The sequence below is a fragment of the Botrytis deweyae genome, assembly GCF_014898535.1.
Source record: "Botrytis deweyae strain B1 chromosome Unknown BDEW_015, whole genome shotgun sequence".
Taxonomy (NCBI): domain Eukaryota; kingdom Fungi; phylum Ascomycota; class Leotiomycetes; order Helotiales; family Sclerotiniaceae; genus Botrytis; species Botrytis deweyae.
The window spans coordinates 212,459-229,916 of NW_024066222.1; the positions used below are offsets into that span (position 1 = coordinate 212,459).

At 44.2% G+C, this 17,458-nt stretch overlaps 7 protein-coding genes across 7 annotated transcripts; 3 read left to right on the forward strand and 4 right to left on the reverse strand.

Moving 5' to 3' along the window:
- Positions 1-220: 220 nt before the first annotated feature.
- On the forward strand, positions 221-1,263 carry EAE98_006767 (uncharacterized protein; the record flags this gene model as incomplete). Its single annotated transcript, XM_038954390.1, has 2 exons — positions 221-290; positions 356-1,263. The coding sequence occupies 2 exons, from the start codon at positions 221-223 to the stop codon at positions 1,261-1,263; spliced, it is 978 nt and encodes a 325-aa protein (XP_038809070.1).
- On the reverse strand, positions 1,223-2,287 carry EAE98_006768 (uncharacterized protein; the record flags this gene model as incomplete). Its single annotated transcript, XM_038954391.1, has 5 exons — positions 1,223-1,369; positions 1,433-1,715; positions 1,773-1,852; positions 1,903-1,916; positions 2,002-2,287. 5 exons carry the CDS (start codon positions 2,285-2,287, stop codon positions 1,223-1,225), a joined length of 810 nt encoding a protein of 269 aa, XP_038809071.1.
- A 600-nt stretch (positions 2,288-2,887) lies between these two features.
- EAE98_006769 (uncharacterized protein) lies at positions 2,888-4,596 on the forward strand (the record flags this gene model as incomplete). Its single annotated transcript, XM_038954392.1, has 3 exons — positions 2,888-3,090; positions 3,142-3,402; positions 3,456-4,596. The coding sequence occupies 3 exons, from the start codon at positions 2,888-2,890 to the stop codon at positions 4,594-4,596; spliced, it is 1,605 nt and encodes a 534-aa protein (XP_038809072.1).
- A 294-nt stretch (positions 4,597-4,890) lies between these two features.
- Positions 4,891-7,648, reverse strand: EAE98_006770 (uncharacterized protein). Its single transcript, XM_038954393.1, has 2 exons — positions 5,465-7,648; positions 4,891-5,410 (listed from the first exon to the last, which is right to left on the reverse strand). The coding sequence occupies exons 1-2, from the start codon at positions 7,484-7,486 to the stop codon at positions 5,081-5,083; spliced, it is 2,352 nt and encodes a 783-aa protein (XP_038809073.1). The 5' UTR covers positions 7,487-7,648; the 3' UTR covers positions 4,891-5,080.
- Positions 7,649-8,114: 466 nt separating this feature from the next.
- On the reverse strand, positions 8,115-9,105 carry EAE98_006771 (uncharacterized protein; the record flags this gene model as incomplete). The annotated part of the gene is made up of 4 exons (XM_038954394.1): positions 8,115-8,515; positions 8,691-8,789; positions 8,842-8,999; positions 9,062-9,105. 4 exons carry the CDS (start codon positions 9,103-9,105, stop codon positions 8,115-8,117), a joined length of 702 nt encoding a protein of 233 aa, XP_038809074.1.
- A 792-nt stretch (positions 9,106-9,897) lies between these two features.
- Positions 9,898-14,162, reverse strand: EAE98_006772 (uncharacterized protein; the record flags this gene model as incomplete). The annotated part of the gene is made up of 2 exons (XM_038954395.1): positions 9,898-9,948; positions 10,011-14,162. 2 exons carry the CDS (start codon positions 14,160-14,162, stop codon positions 9,898-9,900), a joined length of 4,203 nt encoding a protein of 1,400 aa, XP_038809075.1.
- Positions 14,163-14,947: 785 nt separating this feature from the next.
- Positions 14,948-17,458, forward strand: EAE98_006773 (uncharacterized protein; the record flags this gene model as incomplete). The annotated part of the gene is made up of 1 exon (XM_038954396.1): positions 14,948-17,458. One exon carries the CDS (start codon positions 14,948-14,950, stop codon positions 17,456-17,458), a length of 2,511 nt encoding a protein of 836 aa, XP_038809076.1.

The following is a 17,458-nucleotide window of genomic DNA, read 5'->3' on the forward strand; positions in this document are numbered from 1 at the left end:
ACACACAGCTGAAGGTTTTCATCTTTTGATACATGTCACATGCTCGATTAATTGATGGACTTGCGTGACATGCTGACTGGTTGGTATTTTCGTAGCGGACAATCAGCAAATTTTTAGATGTGCAACAAAACGCTTTTTGATGACATAATCTTATCCCCCAGGAGCTCTGTGTCCCAACCTTTTAAGCCTGGCCATAATAAAATCAACACATACTCCAATCATGGCAGAAGAAGCTCCTACCCCAACATCTCTCATTCGAGATTTCAAATTTGATCGTTTGCTAAACCAAGGTAACTTTCAATATCACAATCTACCTCCATCCACAACACCACATCTAACTAGTCTACCTACAAAGATCAAGCAGGACGACGTTCCGTTCTCTGCGGCCAAATCAATTCCAAGCCATGTCTCTTGATTCTTGAGCGCGCTCCATTTCCTACCTCCTCAGACTATCTATCTTCTCTCCCAACCACTGTCCAATCCCTCGAGAATCTCGGCGCAAATGATGTTTACTTTTGGTATTTGGCCAATGCTGGTCCTTCGCAAACGACTGAACCTACCGATCTGAAGATTAATCTCATCTATCCATGCACAGAACAGCACATTAAGAAATATAGCAAGCAAGGACTTCGTATGATCACAGAAACACCCCAAATTTACAGAGAGAAGATACGTCCATATATGCAAGCGAAAAGAGATGGAGGTAGATTAAATTGGGTATACAATATAATAGATGGAAAGACTGAGGTAGAGGATGTCATTTATAGAACCCCACAAGGTCGAGATGGAGATGAGGGGTTCTTATTATTGCCAGATCTGAACTGGGATCGAAAGACGATGGAGGGACTCCATTTATTAGGGCTGGTAGAGAGGATAGATATATGGAGTTTGAGGGATTTGAAGAAGAAACATGTACAATGGCTGAGACATATGAGACAAAAGTTTGTGGAGGCTACGGTGAACTCATACAAAGGTTTGGAAGAGGATCAGTTGAAATTGTATGTTCATTATCAACCGACCTACTACCATTTTCATGTGCATATTGTACATGTCGCACTGGAGGCAGGCGCGACACAAGCAACCGGAAAGGCGATCGGATTGGAGAGTATAATCGAGCAATTGGAAAACATGGAGGGCAACGAAGAAACAGGGATGGATAAAGTGTCTTTGAACTACACCGTTGGAGAGGCGAGTGAGTTATGGACGGATATATTCGAACCTATCAAGACTGGTGGCGGTACATCTTCTCTACGGCAAGAATAAGATCGTTTACATCCGACCCTCCTGGGCAATCCGTCCACTTCCTGCCATCACGTATACAAAATATTTCTTCGTCGAGTCTGACAGTGCAAGATTTTGTGACACCAGCCTGCAGCTTTTGGTTAGCATGGAAGCTCTGAAGGATGAACATGCATTTCATCTTCACACATACCTCGGTACTCCTTCTGACACTATCTCTTAACATTCCCATTCCATACCCTCCGTCATCCTGCACAGTACACGCATTGAGTTTTTCGAAATCCATTCCATGCTCTAATGCGCAATCTTCCACTAGACTTCTATCTGGTATGTCCTTATAGTCTCTGGTCAAACACATCGTGAACCCAAGGTAGATTTTCGGGTCGGGATATAGCGTCGCAGAACATAATTCGAGAATATTGCCCATGCATTCTTGCGGGCCATGTTTACAGGCAACTCCGTCATTGTCTGTAGGTCTGCGAGAGAAAGGCCGTTAGATTCTTCAGGTGATTCTTGGGAGGCTCAGTACTTACGCGCCAATAAATGAGAGCGTGAAGTTTACTTTATCATATACTCTCTGCATAGCTGGCAATACCATCATTTTTAAACAGTCCTACAAGTAAATTAATTATGTACCACAAATCTGATAACAGCTCAACTGACCTGCGCATCGGGACCTGTATTAAGGAGTCAGTAACTGTCCGTCAAAGAAATACTCTAGAGCAATGCAAGGGAAATGAATTGTGAACCGATTAAACTTACATTTAGACATGATATGCGCTTCCAACGGTATAGGTTTACGATCAGATACAGATACAATATCCTTTGCATGGTTCGTTCCGGCAGATTGCGGTTGCATGCCGCAACCCATGAATAATTGATGGATATTTGCAGTCCATAAGAAATACAACAGAGCGACCGTTAGAGCTCCAAAAGCTAGAGGTCTAGCTCTTCGTGCAGGTGGTCCGGTCAACATTCTCTCTGCTTTCTCGTTATCCATGCTATGGTATTCGAAATTAGTATTGATCGTGGGTAGGGAGTCCTTCATATTGATGGATCCATAAAGTACTGATAAGATAATGAAGCTTGAAGGTTAAAAGGGAGCATCAGTTGGAGCATCATCCAGCTGAAGATTCGGTAGATCCGCGGCTAAATATAGAGTAATCATATCTGATCGGCTGATCTAAGCGGGCACTCATCAAAGGAGTTATTAGTACCCAATTGGTACATGCCTTAATCTTCTCCTTTCTGCTTCATGTGTGTGCTTACCTAGACTTTTATACTGATATTCATACAGACTTTCTTTTCGGATCTCAATTCTTTGCCCAGATGGATTCATCTGTAATATAATCCACCTATCATAACATTTTGAACCACTAACATTGCAAAAAAGAATTATATCATTCACTGTACCATACACATGAGGCTGTACATCTCATTCACTCTCCCTCAATATGCACTAGCGAGTTAAAGTACATAATTCAACCCCTTCTATCTGAACCTTTCCTTACAAATTGATTGAAATTCGATAAACATCTTGAAGTCAGAGATTCACACCACATACAAACACGTTTTTCAAAACAAGCCTTCTCACCCCTCAATCATCCATCTCACTCAGCTACAGTCAGCCAGCTCGCTTATCGAAATCATGACTTTAAATCCAACTGCTCTTGACCAGGTCCTTGCACCTCTCGATGTGGATATTAATAAGATTCATGCATTAGCCAAGAGTCTTTGTGAGACGTTCAAGACGTTGGCAAAGGAATCTACAAATCAGTTTCTACCTACACCTATTTCTGAAGAGGTGTTGAGACCGGATCATGGAAAGGGGAGATATTTGGCGATCGATATGTGAGTTTTTTGTCATAGACTGTGAGGTGATTTGTATCTGACCTACAATAGCGGAGGATCAAATCTGAGAGTGGGATTCATTGAGCTGCTTGGCCCTTCTATTCAAGATGGTTTGGCATTACCAGGCAAAATTAATAGGCTACTTGAGAAGTCATGGCAAATTGGCGAAGGCCACAAACATAACAATGCAGATGAATTGTTCGTGTGGATTGGAAAGTGTGTTGCGGAAGTTGTTCAGGATGGAGTTGACGAATGGGGCTCACAGCTACCTTCTGAGTTGCCAATGGGTGTTACAATGAGTTTCCCAATGATGTTTGATGCCGAATTTATCATTTTTAAGCGGACCGTCACTAACACTCGAATAGTCAAAATAAATTATCAGACGCAGTTCTGATGTCTATGGGCAAGGGGTTTGCGATGACCTCAAATCTCAACCTTGGCGAGCAGCTCCTCAAAGGCTACAAAATATCAACTGCAACCTTGCCTCATCTTCCCCGCATCAAAATAACTGCCATAGTAAACGATGCCGTTGCAAGCCTAGTATCCTTCCACCGACAGCAACGTACGCCGAATCAGAAGGTGGCCATGGGTCTAATCGTCGGCACTGGCTGTAATGCCACTATTCCTCTATCAATCTCCAAACTTCATGTCACAAAATATCCATCCCACACCCTAAACACTATCGAGGGCAAACAGAAAGACACCAAAATCATAATCAACACCGAATGGTCCATCAACGGCACAGCTCCCCCTCTTGACACCCTGAACTTCGTCACAAAATGGGACAAGATTCTCGACGCCAACAGCGAAACTCCAGGTTTCATGCCTTTCGAATACATGACCGGCGGCAAATATCTCGGCGAGCTAGGTCGTCTTATCATCCTCGAATATTTCACAACCCAACTCCAGCTACCATCCGAAACCCTTCCCACAGTTCTCCTCAAACGGAACGCTCTCGATGCCAGTATCCTTGCTAAAGTAGGAAGAGAAGATCAGCTATGCCCACCACTCGATCTCGCCATGCCATTCCCCATAGATCCAACTAGCGGAAAACCCCAAACCTGGACTCCGGAATTAGCAAATGTGGTTGTAACCGTAGCAAAGAAGATCGAGAAGCGCGCGGCAGGCATGGTAGCTGCTGCTATCATCGGTCTTGTCGGAGTAGCCGACGAACTTCCTTTCTCGCCACTTTCCAAAGATACTTCAAAGTCAACAAATCCCAACCAAACCAATCCCATCCATGCCTCGGAAAATATAACAGAACTCCTCGTAGGCTACACCGGCTCCTGTATCTCCCACTTCCAAGACTATCTTGCAGATTGCCAGATGTATCTCGATGAGATCATGCACAAGGAATTCGGTCCCGACAAGGGCGGCAAGAGAATCGTACTAGAAGCGTGTATGTATGGAAGTATTATCGGAGCGGGTATTTTAGCGGGAACGGTAGAGTGTATGGAAGAAAGTCAACTCTTGGTCGAGGAATCGGCTGCGGATTTGGTGGGTTGAGGTACGCACGCGTCGTGGGATTTTAGGGAGCTGAGTAAAGATCTGAAGTTGGGATGAAGTCGCGGGCGGCATTTGCGTTGATCGATTGTATCGATTTTATTTGGTTTTGTTTGGGAAATAGAGTAGCGAGCATCAGTATGGGTGGGCATTTGCATTTGCATTGGTACGGAGAAAGAAAAGAGGTCTACAAACACGAGGACTGAACATGAGATACGAGATGAACGGCCGGCATTTTATGATAGATAGGTAGATGGACAGACGGATACATCATATAGAGGCACCTTAAGCAATTCACATCACTTACTTACTGAGACTTTTGCACAGATTTGAAAGAATCAATCACAAATGGGGATATCATACATTGCATTTCTACCCGGCTTGAAGTTCCGCTAAGCCTTAAAATAAATTATTCATATCCACGCCATGCCATTCATTGGAGACAACGTCTCCATATATTACAAATTTCTCATTTCCGTTCTCATCCTCAATGAAACCCGTTTACCCCATCCGTCAAATTCGTCAACTCTTCTTTTCTTTCTCTATATAGTTCTTGAGCTTCTCTCTCACGCTTGGAGACAAATCCCACTCTCTCCCTCAAATCTTCCAATCTCCTCGAGATGGCTACATCTTCTGAAATCTGCAACGTTTTGAACGCGTCTAAAGAATAAGTAGCTTTTGATAAAGCGTCAGCTGCTTCGCCGATTTTTTGACGTAAGGTTTTAGCTCTTTGTTGGTAGCCGCCTAAATGGAGGGCGAGTTTCTTTTCGGATTTATTGCCCTTCTCAGCAGCAGCGACGATGGATTCTTGAACATTCTGGGAAATTGTTAGTGATTGAAGAGACAAAGTTGGTAGAAATTCAGGGCTTACGTCAAAAGCATCTAGAAGCATCTGATGCTCATCAATCTCGTCATCAGAATCGTATCCACTCAATCCAGGTAACAATGATGATTTATGGACTTCGTCCCATGCCGCTTTGAAAGCATCCGATCCTTGCTCTACCAAGTCCTTAGGAACTTCCATCAACAACTGCAATCGCGCTTGCGAAAGATCATCATCCTCAAACACTTCAATGGCCTTCGATGTGCCTCTGACTTTGGCTCCAGGTGTGGGGTACTTGAGGGCATCATTTGCAATCAATAATGCTGCTTCTCTTTCAATAGAACCTTCAATTGTATCTTCAATGTTCTCCACAGTTTTCATTAATGCGTTGATATCGATAACTGATGGCCGAGGCAGCCCTCTTTGTAAAACTTGTGTTCGTCTTTTGAATTCTAGTTGTTCTCGAGCTTCTCGAACTTGTCGATTCCTTCTGTCCCTGAGCTCTGCGTCTTCCTCGGATAGTTCTTGAACACCAAAATTTTCTTGCTGCTCTTCCGGTAATTCTAACTCCCACTCGGTATCTTTTGGCTTTGGTAGAGATGCAAGACCAGCTTTCAGGGAATTTTTAAGGGTCATGTCCCTTATTTTTAAATCTTGAGGTGTTCTCCCAACCAACTCCATCTCACCATCTGCATTCAGTGCAAAACTATCTCGAGGAGTTCGCATTGGTGTAGCTCCTACACCATTTCTTGCAGGAGTTGCACCGATTCCATTCGCACGAAAAGGGGTTGCCATAGGATTAGGTGTTTCCATTTGATGCCTTCGAGGAGTAACGCCATCAAACCCTGTGCTACCAGATCCTTCGTGCAAAGGTGTATTTTCTCCTCCTAGAAGTGATGATTGTGTCTCGGTTAAAGCTCTGATATTTCGTATTTCGTTGGCGATATGGTCCTCTTGTGCCGGGGCTCGCGGTGTTCGAATTGGTGCTCCACTGTTTATAGTCGAATATGTATTCACAAGCCCTCTTGTTGCATCATTCTCGCTCGACCTCGCCATAATGTTCGCCCTCTCCCCTATCATACCCATCTTTACAATTTCCTCGAGTTCTCCCTCACCCACCTGAGGTGCTGGTAATACCAACGCCCGTCTCTTACTACTCTGTTCTGCTTCTCGAATTTTTTGCATCTGCCCAGCTTTCATGGCCGCTTGGTAGGATGCCGATGGGGCGTTTTTATCATTCTTTTGTCGTTTTGGATCCTGATTATCATCTTGGTCTCCTTTGCGCTTTATCGCAAGTTGCTGTTTTCGTGGATCAAAAGCTGCTCTCTGCTTTTCGTTTTGGATGGATTCGTCGCCAGTATCGTAAAATCCAGGAGCGGGGGCTTTTTCGAAAGGTATATCGGCATTGTAGTCCATCATCCCCTTCTTCCGATTAACCACTTTGATATTAATGCCAGCATTCTTAAGCTCTCTGCGCTTCTGCAAAACGGCCAACCTCCTTGTCTCTTCCAATTGACGTTCACGAGCCTTCCTCTTCGCCTTTTTACCCTGTGTATTTGCTAAACGGGCGCGAGCTTCACTCAACATTTCTTTTTCATCCTCATCTAAATCAACGGTATCTGGCCTCGCAGGTTTCGATTCTGGATCTGGATCGACTTCCCCAGGTCGCAATCTGCGTACATCATCCGCAGATGGTGCTTTGTTTTCTCCGCCATCAGGCCCACCCAGTCCGAACTCTCCAGCCTCTTTCTGTTCCGCTTCATCGAGTAATTTCTGATACCTTTCGAGGCATTGGGTCGCTGTTCGTCCGACAATAGGAGCAATAGTTCGCCATTGTGTTGGCATCAACTTCGCCAAATGTAACAATTTTTCATCCTCTTCCTTGCTCCATTCTATTTTGCGAATACCTGGATCTAACCATTCGCTCCATCTTGCTTTACATTGCTTCGGTGTTTTTCTTGCGAGAAGTGAGGAAACTCGAGCCCATTGATTCAATCCATATTTCGAAACACTTGCTTTTAGAATTTCATCTTCGATATTAGTCCAAACTCCACCCTTGACAACTGGCATTTTGGCGTGTGAAGTTGTTGATTTTGTCTTGCCTGGTCTCTGCTTTATGTTGATGCGCCTGGAAGCTTGAGTCGCGAGAAATAAATCTTGGGACCTTGCCTATCACTAGCGCGAGATATCTACGGTTATCACGTGATTGATTCTCGACGTCGGTCCTTTAGCCTCATCGGCTCAAATGTTGTATGTATTATTGGTGGCCTGCGAATGAACCATTTAACGTTGATCAATGTCTTCATTTTCTATGAGCAAGGAAATAATCTCTTGTTTTCATAGTCATTCATTTATCTTATACGATACGGCGATTATCAAGAGCCAACGCCGAGGATGACTACAAGGGAATCAGCCATAGAATTCCAGCTCAGAAATTTCCCCAGGAAATGTTCATTGGAATCACGACTCAGGCAGAAGCGTTTCACATTCCAGTAAGCACAAGTATCATGTCATAATGCATTGCCAAGTCAAAAAGGCTGAAGCTTTTTGTAAAGGGAGCGTGAGTTTAACTCCATTGCAAATTTCATAATCAATCTTTCCTGTCTGTTTGTCTGCAAAACGAGTGTAGCAATGAGCTTAAGTTCAAGCACGAAAAAAACATCTTAAGACCCCCACCTATTCGAAATCCCTACAAACCCTATGCCGGCGTTGGGGAGCAAACAAAAGTCGTAGTAGTAGTTGGCACATCTGCCGTTACGGTTGTCGTAAATATTACAGCAGGACCGACACCTCCAATAGGCTTCACACTCAAAGCGCCACAGCCTGCACAATCTACGCTGCTAGTAGCTGTGACTGTAGATGGAAAGAGCGTTTTTGTAGGCCCATGGGTAAACTGTTTGAAGTGGCTTAGAGTAGACGTGCATGGAATGAGTGGACCTCCTTGTCTCTTGGTTGGGGGTAATTGAGGACCGCCTGGATTGTAGGATAGCGGTGTTGCTCCTTCAGTAACAGTCACTGTCGTCAAATCTGTGGCACAGCCTGTTCGGCATTTCGCACATGCGCCTGGAACTGTTACTGTTGGAGTTGCTACACAACATTCTGTAAGGATTGTCAGTATTGCCTATCAATAAAGGATGGTATGGTAATGTGGAACGAATAGGTGAGGTTGTAAAGAAAAGCGAAAGAATCTTATGAAAGAAATACAAAAGTGTGGCCCGAGACCAGGGAACACAATCTAGGAATAAGAAGGATTTAGTGAACCGGTTAAGCTTACTATCACTGGGCGGCACTGTAATTGTAGTCGTCGATAAAAGAATACACAATGGCACGGGACCACATGTAGCAGGGTCGAAGGACTTTGTTCCTGAGCAAGCTGTAGTAATATTAGATAGCTGATACTACTTAAGGGAAGAATAATGGCGTACGGAAAGAGTTCTGAATGGTGGTAATCGAGCGAGTATAGCAAGAATGTGGGACTGTCTTAACCGTCGAGATAGTACTAATGTACGTGGTAGTTATCAAGCTTGGAGCACATGTTTCGGAACGATGGCGAAGGGCTTCAGGGATACAGTAGACATTTTGTCTGAAATCAATGTAAGTATTTGTGTATTTCAAAATGGGTAAGAGAGCTCGAAAAGCACTTACACTGCAGTCAACACAAGGATACTGATGGTGTAAAGATGATACATGATGAAAATTTTGTTTGGGAATGTCTGTTGCGTAGAAGTTATCTGAAAGTTATTGTCTTGATCGATCCGGAGAATCCATATTGTGGAGGAGACAAGCCGTATATATATCATCAGCCAGCTGTTGAGCTTCGTTCCTTCCACGAATCATCCCTCGCTACCTCGCGGAATGGATCATCACATTCACAAACTCAACGGGGAAACGCACCTACGCAACAGGGAAACAAAATCACGTACCAGTCTTGTCTTACCGAGCTAGATCGTCAGCTGAAAAGGCTTGTACGGTCTCGTTATTTGTGTCATGAGAGATTGACATTGCTTACACGAATCAATTCTCGTATTTAAGTGTCGTGTAACATCAAGATCACTCTCCCGGGGTGTCATCACGTTTGTTATTCGGTTTGATACGAAGAACTCATGAAATAACTAGATGGAAGCTCAAACCCGGATTTGGAGGCTCAACCTGCCAAGCGTAAACTGCAACTTTTAACAGAAGAATGTGTTCTTCATATTTGTGTTGTGGGTAATATGTTTTCTGATTTTGCTCGTTCTATTTAATTCCTTTATATGAAGGAAGAACCTTTAACTTACACGTTAATCATACATTGTCAGCCATTTCATTAGTTTTCAACGCCTTGTAATGTAAACGCCCTCGCTATGCTAAAATAAAAGGATTTGCCGAGGAATTCAATCCAAAATGTGTATCCTGCTCTTCAAAGCCCGCCTTACCGGAATGCAGCCGTCACCCGAAATCATATCCCAGACGAAACAAAGCCATGATAATCGTTGACTCAATCAAGAGAAGAAGTATTGACTTTGCTTAAGACGTGTCACATCGAAAGCTCCCTGCATTAAAATTAGTCGTCAGCCAGACTGAGCCAGTATTATAGTTTAGAACGCGTGCTTACCTTCTTAGGAATAGGGGCGAACTTCAGCGGAAGCCAAACCAATTGGGGTGTTTGATTTGGTCGAGACCTCGGCTTCATTAAGGTCTCAAATCGATCTTTGGGTGCGGTTTCTAATTCTGCCTCTTCTGAAGTCTCTTCCGCTGCCTCTAATTCAATGTTCGGATTATCTTCTAAAGCTTCCTCTATAGCTTCGTCCGTAGCACCGGTGTCCCAGCTGGATACAGTATCGTGCTCTTTAGCTGACCTTGAGTTGACCATGTTTCCCAAACCCACGGTTTTAACATCTAATTCCGGATCCAACTCGACCTCACCCGTCATAACTTCGTATATACTAGCTGATGTAACCATGCGCTTTCCTTCTTCTACTTCTTCTGGATTAGATGAGCTAAGAAGGCGCAGCCTCTTTACCTCCCTCAATAAATCGCTGTTTCTATCCCTCTCAGTTGACTTGAGGGATTTGCGATATTGAGAGATCTTAGTGAACGCTAGAGTTCCCGGCTTGACTCTCACAAGTTGCATGTAATCCTTGTACCGAGTAGCCATTTCTGCTGCCAAGCGTCCAATAACATCGTCACTATGAATCTCAATGAAGGCATCTCTCAAAAATGTGTTCATCGTATCGATATCAGCGGCGTGTGTCCAAAATGAATCGTGAACAGCCGCAAACGCCAATTTTGCTTCATTACATTTCACTGCTGAAAGAAGCATATGCGTTGCATCTAGAGAGTGGATGAAATTGGGAGGAAACGCTTGGAGTTGTTTACGACTGCTGACAGGGTCCGATCGATGCGGTTCAGATAAGCTGAGAAGTTGAAGGTTTGTGCGCACTAGCCGTGATTTGTGAGTTCGGTAAGGTTGGACAACTGGCAAGTTCAAAGGTGTCGTCCAAATCACACTGGATTTAAATTGAGAAATGTCATCTAAACTTGCTGCAGCTCGTTTAGAAGGGCGTCCTCCTTGCTCTGAGGCTTGTGCGACTATCCTCTCAATCTGCTCAGGTGTTAAACTATTTGAAATTCGGGACGCACAATCTCCAAGCCAGTACTGAATGTCGTGGGCCCCCTTAAACATGGTGGAAAGAGCGGTAAAGATCTTAGTGACCACGTAAGAGGCTAGAGTCCCTGGATTAATTTCTTCATTATCAGGCAAATCTTTATGGGCTGCAACAAGTTGTTTTCGGACTTGTGCTTTAGCTCCAATGAAGGTGACTCCGTAGACATTGGTCATAACGGTTTGTTTGACAACCTTACGGGTTATTTTTCCACTCAAAACTTTGGCTTTGGGGTGGTCAGCAAGCAGGTCTTTTGCGATACTCTCCTTCACGAGATCTGCGACTGCAGTATAGACATCCGCCGGGCGATCACCAGGCTCAAGGTTGACTTGCTGGGCACCCCATACGTCACCACCTAATGCTGCGTAATGTTGAAGACCGTTACAAGTACCATCCTGATGAACAGGTAAATATGAAATGAAACTAGCTGGGTCTCCAGATTCAAGCGCGTTCTTGAACTCCATGCATGCTGCTAAGCATTGCCACGGATCTTCAGCCTGTAGCCACCACCTTTTGCCTCCCAGTGGGTTTGTTGCCGAGTCGTAAATTTCGTCTATGTTTTTGCTTGCGAATTCTTCTCTCTCTTGAAGACTCGCTTTATCGAACCCGTATACGTTGGCGAGGTGAACCTTGAGCCACCTTAAACCAGAAGTACCAAGTGCCTTCCCGGTCCCAAACATCATAAGCCCTCGACAATGATCTGCTCCCATGTGGTTAAGGTAGGGAGGAATTGGATATGCTCTTCCACGGAAATCCACGTTATGTGGGAAGTAGAAGGTTTTATCGCGTAGAGCTCTAGCGATTTCTAGTTGGAAATTTTGGAAACAACGTTGAGAATGAAAACTTGACTTAGAGTTTTCTACTTTCTTGACTGCAGTGACCCATCTTCGGCGTTCGAGTGGGTCGGAAGAGGTCTCGGGCTCGGGAGGGTAATCGAGTTTTGGCTTGTCCGGAGCAAGGTTTGCAATTGCGTCACCAGAATTCCATGCCTCTAGCATAATATCAAAAACTGGCTGGTTGATTCTCCAAGATTGATCTCCCAGTATGTTGAGGCCTTTAAATACCGTTGACAAGTTGCCCCGATCAATAGCAGCATCCGCATAATTCCTCTGGTCTGCATCTCCATTCTTAACGCGCATGACCCTTCCAGGATGTTTAAGAAAGCCACCAGAACTAAAACCAGTCCATGGCTCGGGCTTTACAAGCATGGGAAGATGTTTTGCAAGAAGGCTGTGAACAGGCTCGCGCTTGAGCTGATCAACAATGACTTTATTGGCGTTGATCACACCGAGCTTTCTACCCATTCTGTATTGCTGGGCATGAGAAAAGGCAGGTTGCAATTGAGTAACAGTCTCGTTAGTTTCAGGGTGTATCATTGTAACTGGAACTTTTGCAACCTTCAGTAAAGATTCCAATAAGAAAGATCCAACTTTGGCTTTAATTCCTACAGACCACTCATGCGCACGAATTTGCGAAGAAACAAAAGCATCAGGCGAAAAGCTTGGAGAGTCGTCGTTATCAATCGATTCTTCGCTAGCACCGTGTGCTTTCGCTTTGAGAATTCGGAGCATTCGAACTCTGTCGGCTACGCTGTCGGACCATGAGGGCTTCGCCATGTTTTTCTGTATGGTTTCGAAGATGCTCTCATCTTCTACACTTTTAGCGATTTGCAAGATAGAAAATGATAGTGTAAGTCCTTTGTCAATTCCCGAAGACGACAACGCGTGCATATGAGCGATAATTGTTAGCGCTGCGAGCTTCTCAGCCGGGAGGTAGCGTAAAAAGGGCCCGTATTCGCATCTGCTTATATCTGCTGCGCTTCGTTGCTGCTTCATTTCTGCTTCGTCGATGGCTTTCAATTCTTCTTTCAGGGCATCTGTCAAAGCTACATGCCATTTCCACATTCTCGCTCCTAGTGATTTCGATTGTAGTGAGGTGTTTAATCCTAATTTTGACAAATTTACGCTCTCGTCCTTCCAACGATCTATGGCAGCCTGCACAGCATCTTCTTCCAATTGTGACTGGATAGCCCTCTGCTGTTCCTCGCTCATTTTTGACATATCATATCCTGCAGATGGTAAAGAAGAAAAGAGCGACAAGGTTTTTCTCAATGACTTAAGTCCGAGACCCTTTTGTTCGGTTTGGCGAACTTCCGGAACTGATGTGCCTGTTTTTTCGACATACTGTAGAACTCCGTCGGAAGGATCTACTGCTCTGGGCGTCTCAGAGACAAATATATCTTGAAGATCTCCAAGTCCCTCCGCTAGATTGTATGTGGGGCAAATATGGTTGATGATATCTAGTTCGTGGGGTAGCAAAACATTGCATGCTAGAACCTCCAAACCAGCTTCTCCTTGGACCATGTCCATATATCTTGATACCAGTCTATCACGTCGTTGACCTGGAGGCGATTGAAGTGAAGCCTTCAGCATATATGCTACAGTCAAGGCATCTTGTGGAAGATTCTTGTTTCGTACTTCGAGTTCGAACCACTTATGCAGAAACTGTGTCGCTTGCTCTGAGGGTTTCATCGTAATCTCGTAGACTGCAGCACGTAAGAATTGATTTTGTAATTGTAGTAGTGTCTCTCTGTCGACCTCTTCCATTTGTGCCAGGCGTTTAAAAATCACACTCGCACGCTCTATCCTTCCAACCTGAAGGCAAGCAATGAGTAGTGCTATAATTTCATCACTAGTACCGCCGACCGCATCATTACCTCCACGCCGATGTCTTTTGGGAGCTCCCGCACTATCATCCGGGATTATGATTGGCGTCTGAAGTTTCGGTATACTGAATGGCAATGATGCATAATTGTTCGATGATGAATTGTGTAACCCTTCGAATGGAATCTCTTCGAATGGCTGATTTATGGCCGTTGCTAATGACCGCGATGGAGGTCTTGTAGCATTGTCTCTCGAGTTTCGTCTTCTCCGTAACCCAGTCGCATGATGCCCTGAGTCGACATTAATATTCCGGCATGCCACAACTTGATTCGAATGGATAGTTGGATATAGAAAAGGAAGATATGCTTGTTGTTGACGTTTAAGTCTATCAACAATTGGGTTGCCACGAGCTTTTCGCCTTGCAGCTCGGACAAGCATTTTTGATAGATGGAGAGGGTCAACTCGAAAGAGGGGAAGACAGAGTTATATCTAAGAAAAAGAGTATACAGAAAAAAGAGTGGTATGAGAAAAACTATCTTTAAAAGTCGAAGGACAAAACTAATAAGCTCATAATCGGTACAATTCACAAATAGTAAATGTACAATGCTTTTGAGGTCTAGAGATCAATGTGTGGACGAAGGATGAATAGGTCACAATTTGAAGGCAAAATTGAACATTTTTTTCTTCTTTTTGGACCTGGTATGTACCGACCGGATAAGCAGAAAATGTTACAGGGGTCACCTTCGATAAGAGCCCAATCAGCTGTGTCCGAAATTTAGCCGACCGCGAGCCGATCAGCCTTGTGAGTTTTCAGTCAATTAGACGAGTGACCTCGTACTCGCCTCACAGACTGATAAGAGCTCTACTTCGTCAGCCTTGCTGATATCACCACGTGACTAGCCTTGCACTCCAATCTCCATGTTTGTTCTTTCGACATTGTATGTTAGGTATGTTTTTGGTAATTTATCAAAAGTTAAAAGAAATCAAGTCCTCAGCAATTTCTTAGTTACTTGGTTATATACATACCTATTCTACCTAAGCATACTACAATCCATACCCACCTACCTACTTGGGAGAATTACAACAGACGGTAGCCCCGCGAGAACCCACTGGATGCATGTTCGCTAAAATCTTCCCCAGAAAAAATGTCTAACCTAGGCAATTGGAAACCACAATCCTTCATGCTATAGTTGAATGTTTACAAACATCACCAATTGTTCAGTATGGTTGTTAGTAAAGCCATAAGAGCTACTGGATGCGCATCATGTCGCTTATCATTAATGCGAAATGTTGTATCGCTTCCAATTCGAACTATGCCAGCGTCTGGGAAACTTCAGTCGAATAAGCTTCCGAGGCAACAAATTCGATTTCTGTCTCATTCGCGATTGATCGAACAGGATGGAACTTCCAAGCATGAGGAGGTTTTGGAAGACCGGGAGATTTTAGATGGGAATAAGGCAGATAGAGAGGGGGTCGAGAAAGGAAATCTCCAAGATCAGGATATTCTGGAAGATCGAGACCTTTTGGATGAGAACCAGGCAATGGGCGAAGAGGTCGAGAATTCGATTTCTGCTGTGCCATGGTATTTACAAGTTGAAGCACCTCAAAAAACGCCTCAAACCCTTTCTGAACGTCAAAGAATTCCAGACCTACCAGAATTGCCACCTCCGATACTCGAACCTATGCTACAAGAGATCTCGGTCGACTTAGGCCTCGACAATCTTACAATATTAGATTTACGAAAGCTTGACCCTCCACCTGCACTAGGAGCGAATTTGATAATGCTTATTGGAACTGCACGAAGTGAAAAGCATTTACATGTTTCTGCGGATCGATTGTGTCGGTGGTTGAGAAGTACATATAAATTACGACCAAGCGCAGATGGACTATTGGGAAGGAACGAATTGAAATTGAAGTTGAGACGCAAATCACGGAGAGCCAAGCTTCTCGGTAGTGTGGGTGACGAGAGTGGCGATGATGGCATAAGAACGGGTTGGGTTTGCGTCGATATAGGTGTGGTTGAGAGCCCAGATATACATGCAAATGCTACACCCGAAGGCGATGGCTTTGTGGGCTTTGGAAGACGAACCGATGGTGTCAGAATTGTCGTTCAAATGCTTACCGAAGAGAAGAGAGAAGAGATTGATCTAGAAAAGTTATGGGGTGGAATTTTGCGAAGGTCTGGTCAGTCGGAAGTTGAAGTTGAAGAGGTCGGAGAAGATGCAGAGGTCGGAGAACCAATATCCACATCGATTTCCCAACCTTTACAACATACTACAGCATCAACCGTTAAACCTCGAGGTTTTCAAATCTCCCAGACTCGACAATTTCATACTTCGGTAGAAAGAAAATCTGACAATCTAAGGGACCAACACCCACACGGTATCTTATCCTCACCACAGCAAGACGGAACAATTGAAAACAAAAGACTAACAGAACTCCAGCAATCAGTACTTTCCGACTTCTCCCTTGGTGAATTCGAAAGGGCGAAGAACAGTGTTTTGGAATACTGTGCTAACAACGTAGAGTTGGATTGGCAAAGTTTCTTGTTGCACCACTTGCGGATGTATCTTGAGAATGTCTCAGCGGAACAGGCAATGTTTGATTTAGGCAAAGGATATACTCCTGGGGATACATCCTTCCTCAAGTGTTTTAAAGATGCTGTGGCTGGTGTCGGAGAACCCCACCACCCCGCTCCATTCAGGTGGGATTATGTCTTCTGGCTATTCCATTATGCTCGAGATATTGGACACCCTTGGTTTCATGCCATGAATTTAATAAACTTGTTCAGAAGATTTGAAAGAAAGAAAAATGACGATAGTGATATATCTGATGAATATTACCACAGAATCATACGTACCATACTTGAACCTGTCCATGGCCCTTCAGACACAAACTCCGCTCCTTCACGCCTCAATGCCCGGCTCGCATTAAAGGTCATCCAAACAATGTATCGACGCGGCCACAAGATTTTTACGGAAGAAATGTTCGTGACTTTACAAGAAGCCACAGAACGTATTCCGGACCTTGATATCACAACTGTTCAACCAGAAGCGACTGTTAATGATTCTTTCGGAATACCTACAAAGGCAATGTCGCCGATTCAACGTCGCATCCATACTCTAATGATGAACCTCGAGTCACCTCCCTTTTCAGATGAATCTAGAATGCGACTGATGCAACTATATGCACGAAATGAACAGTGGGTAGCCTTTTGGGATATTTGGAGATTGCCTCTTCGTCAATCCAAATCACAATCAGCCGACATGTATGCATATATGTTTCAGAGAGTAGCAGAGACAGGGCATCAGAAACTCTGTATTAAAGCATTACACACTTGGATTGAGGACTTGGACCGTGAAGAACACACTGTGAAACTAGAAGGTGATGTTGCAGACGCTGTTAAGGCTTGTTTGATGGTTGCGGAGAAGGGTATCGAGCAAGAAGCAATTGCGAATCCTGAGAAAACCGGGCAATGGCATTCTTTATGGCGGAGATGCCATGGGGGAGATGAAGAATGGAAAAAAATTGTCGATATCATGGTTGCTGACTATGAGCAAGGCGTTGGCCAGAATGATGCTGTGTTTACCGATCAAGGATCTAACGAAATCTATAGTGATGAGTATCAAAAGGATCCAGTCACGTCTAAGGAACCCTCACTAGGGCAAGAATCTTCTCCCAATGCCTTCCAGCAAGAAATTGGTCAAGGCGACGATGCAAATACTCGTGGATGA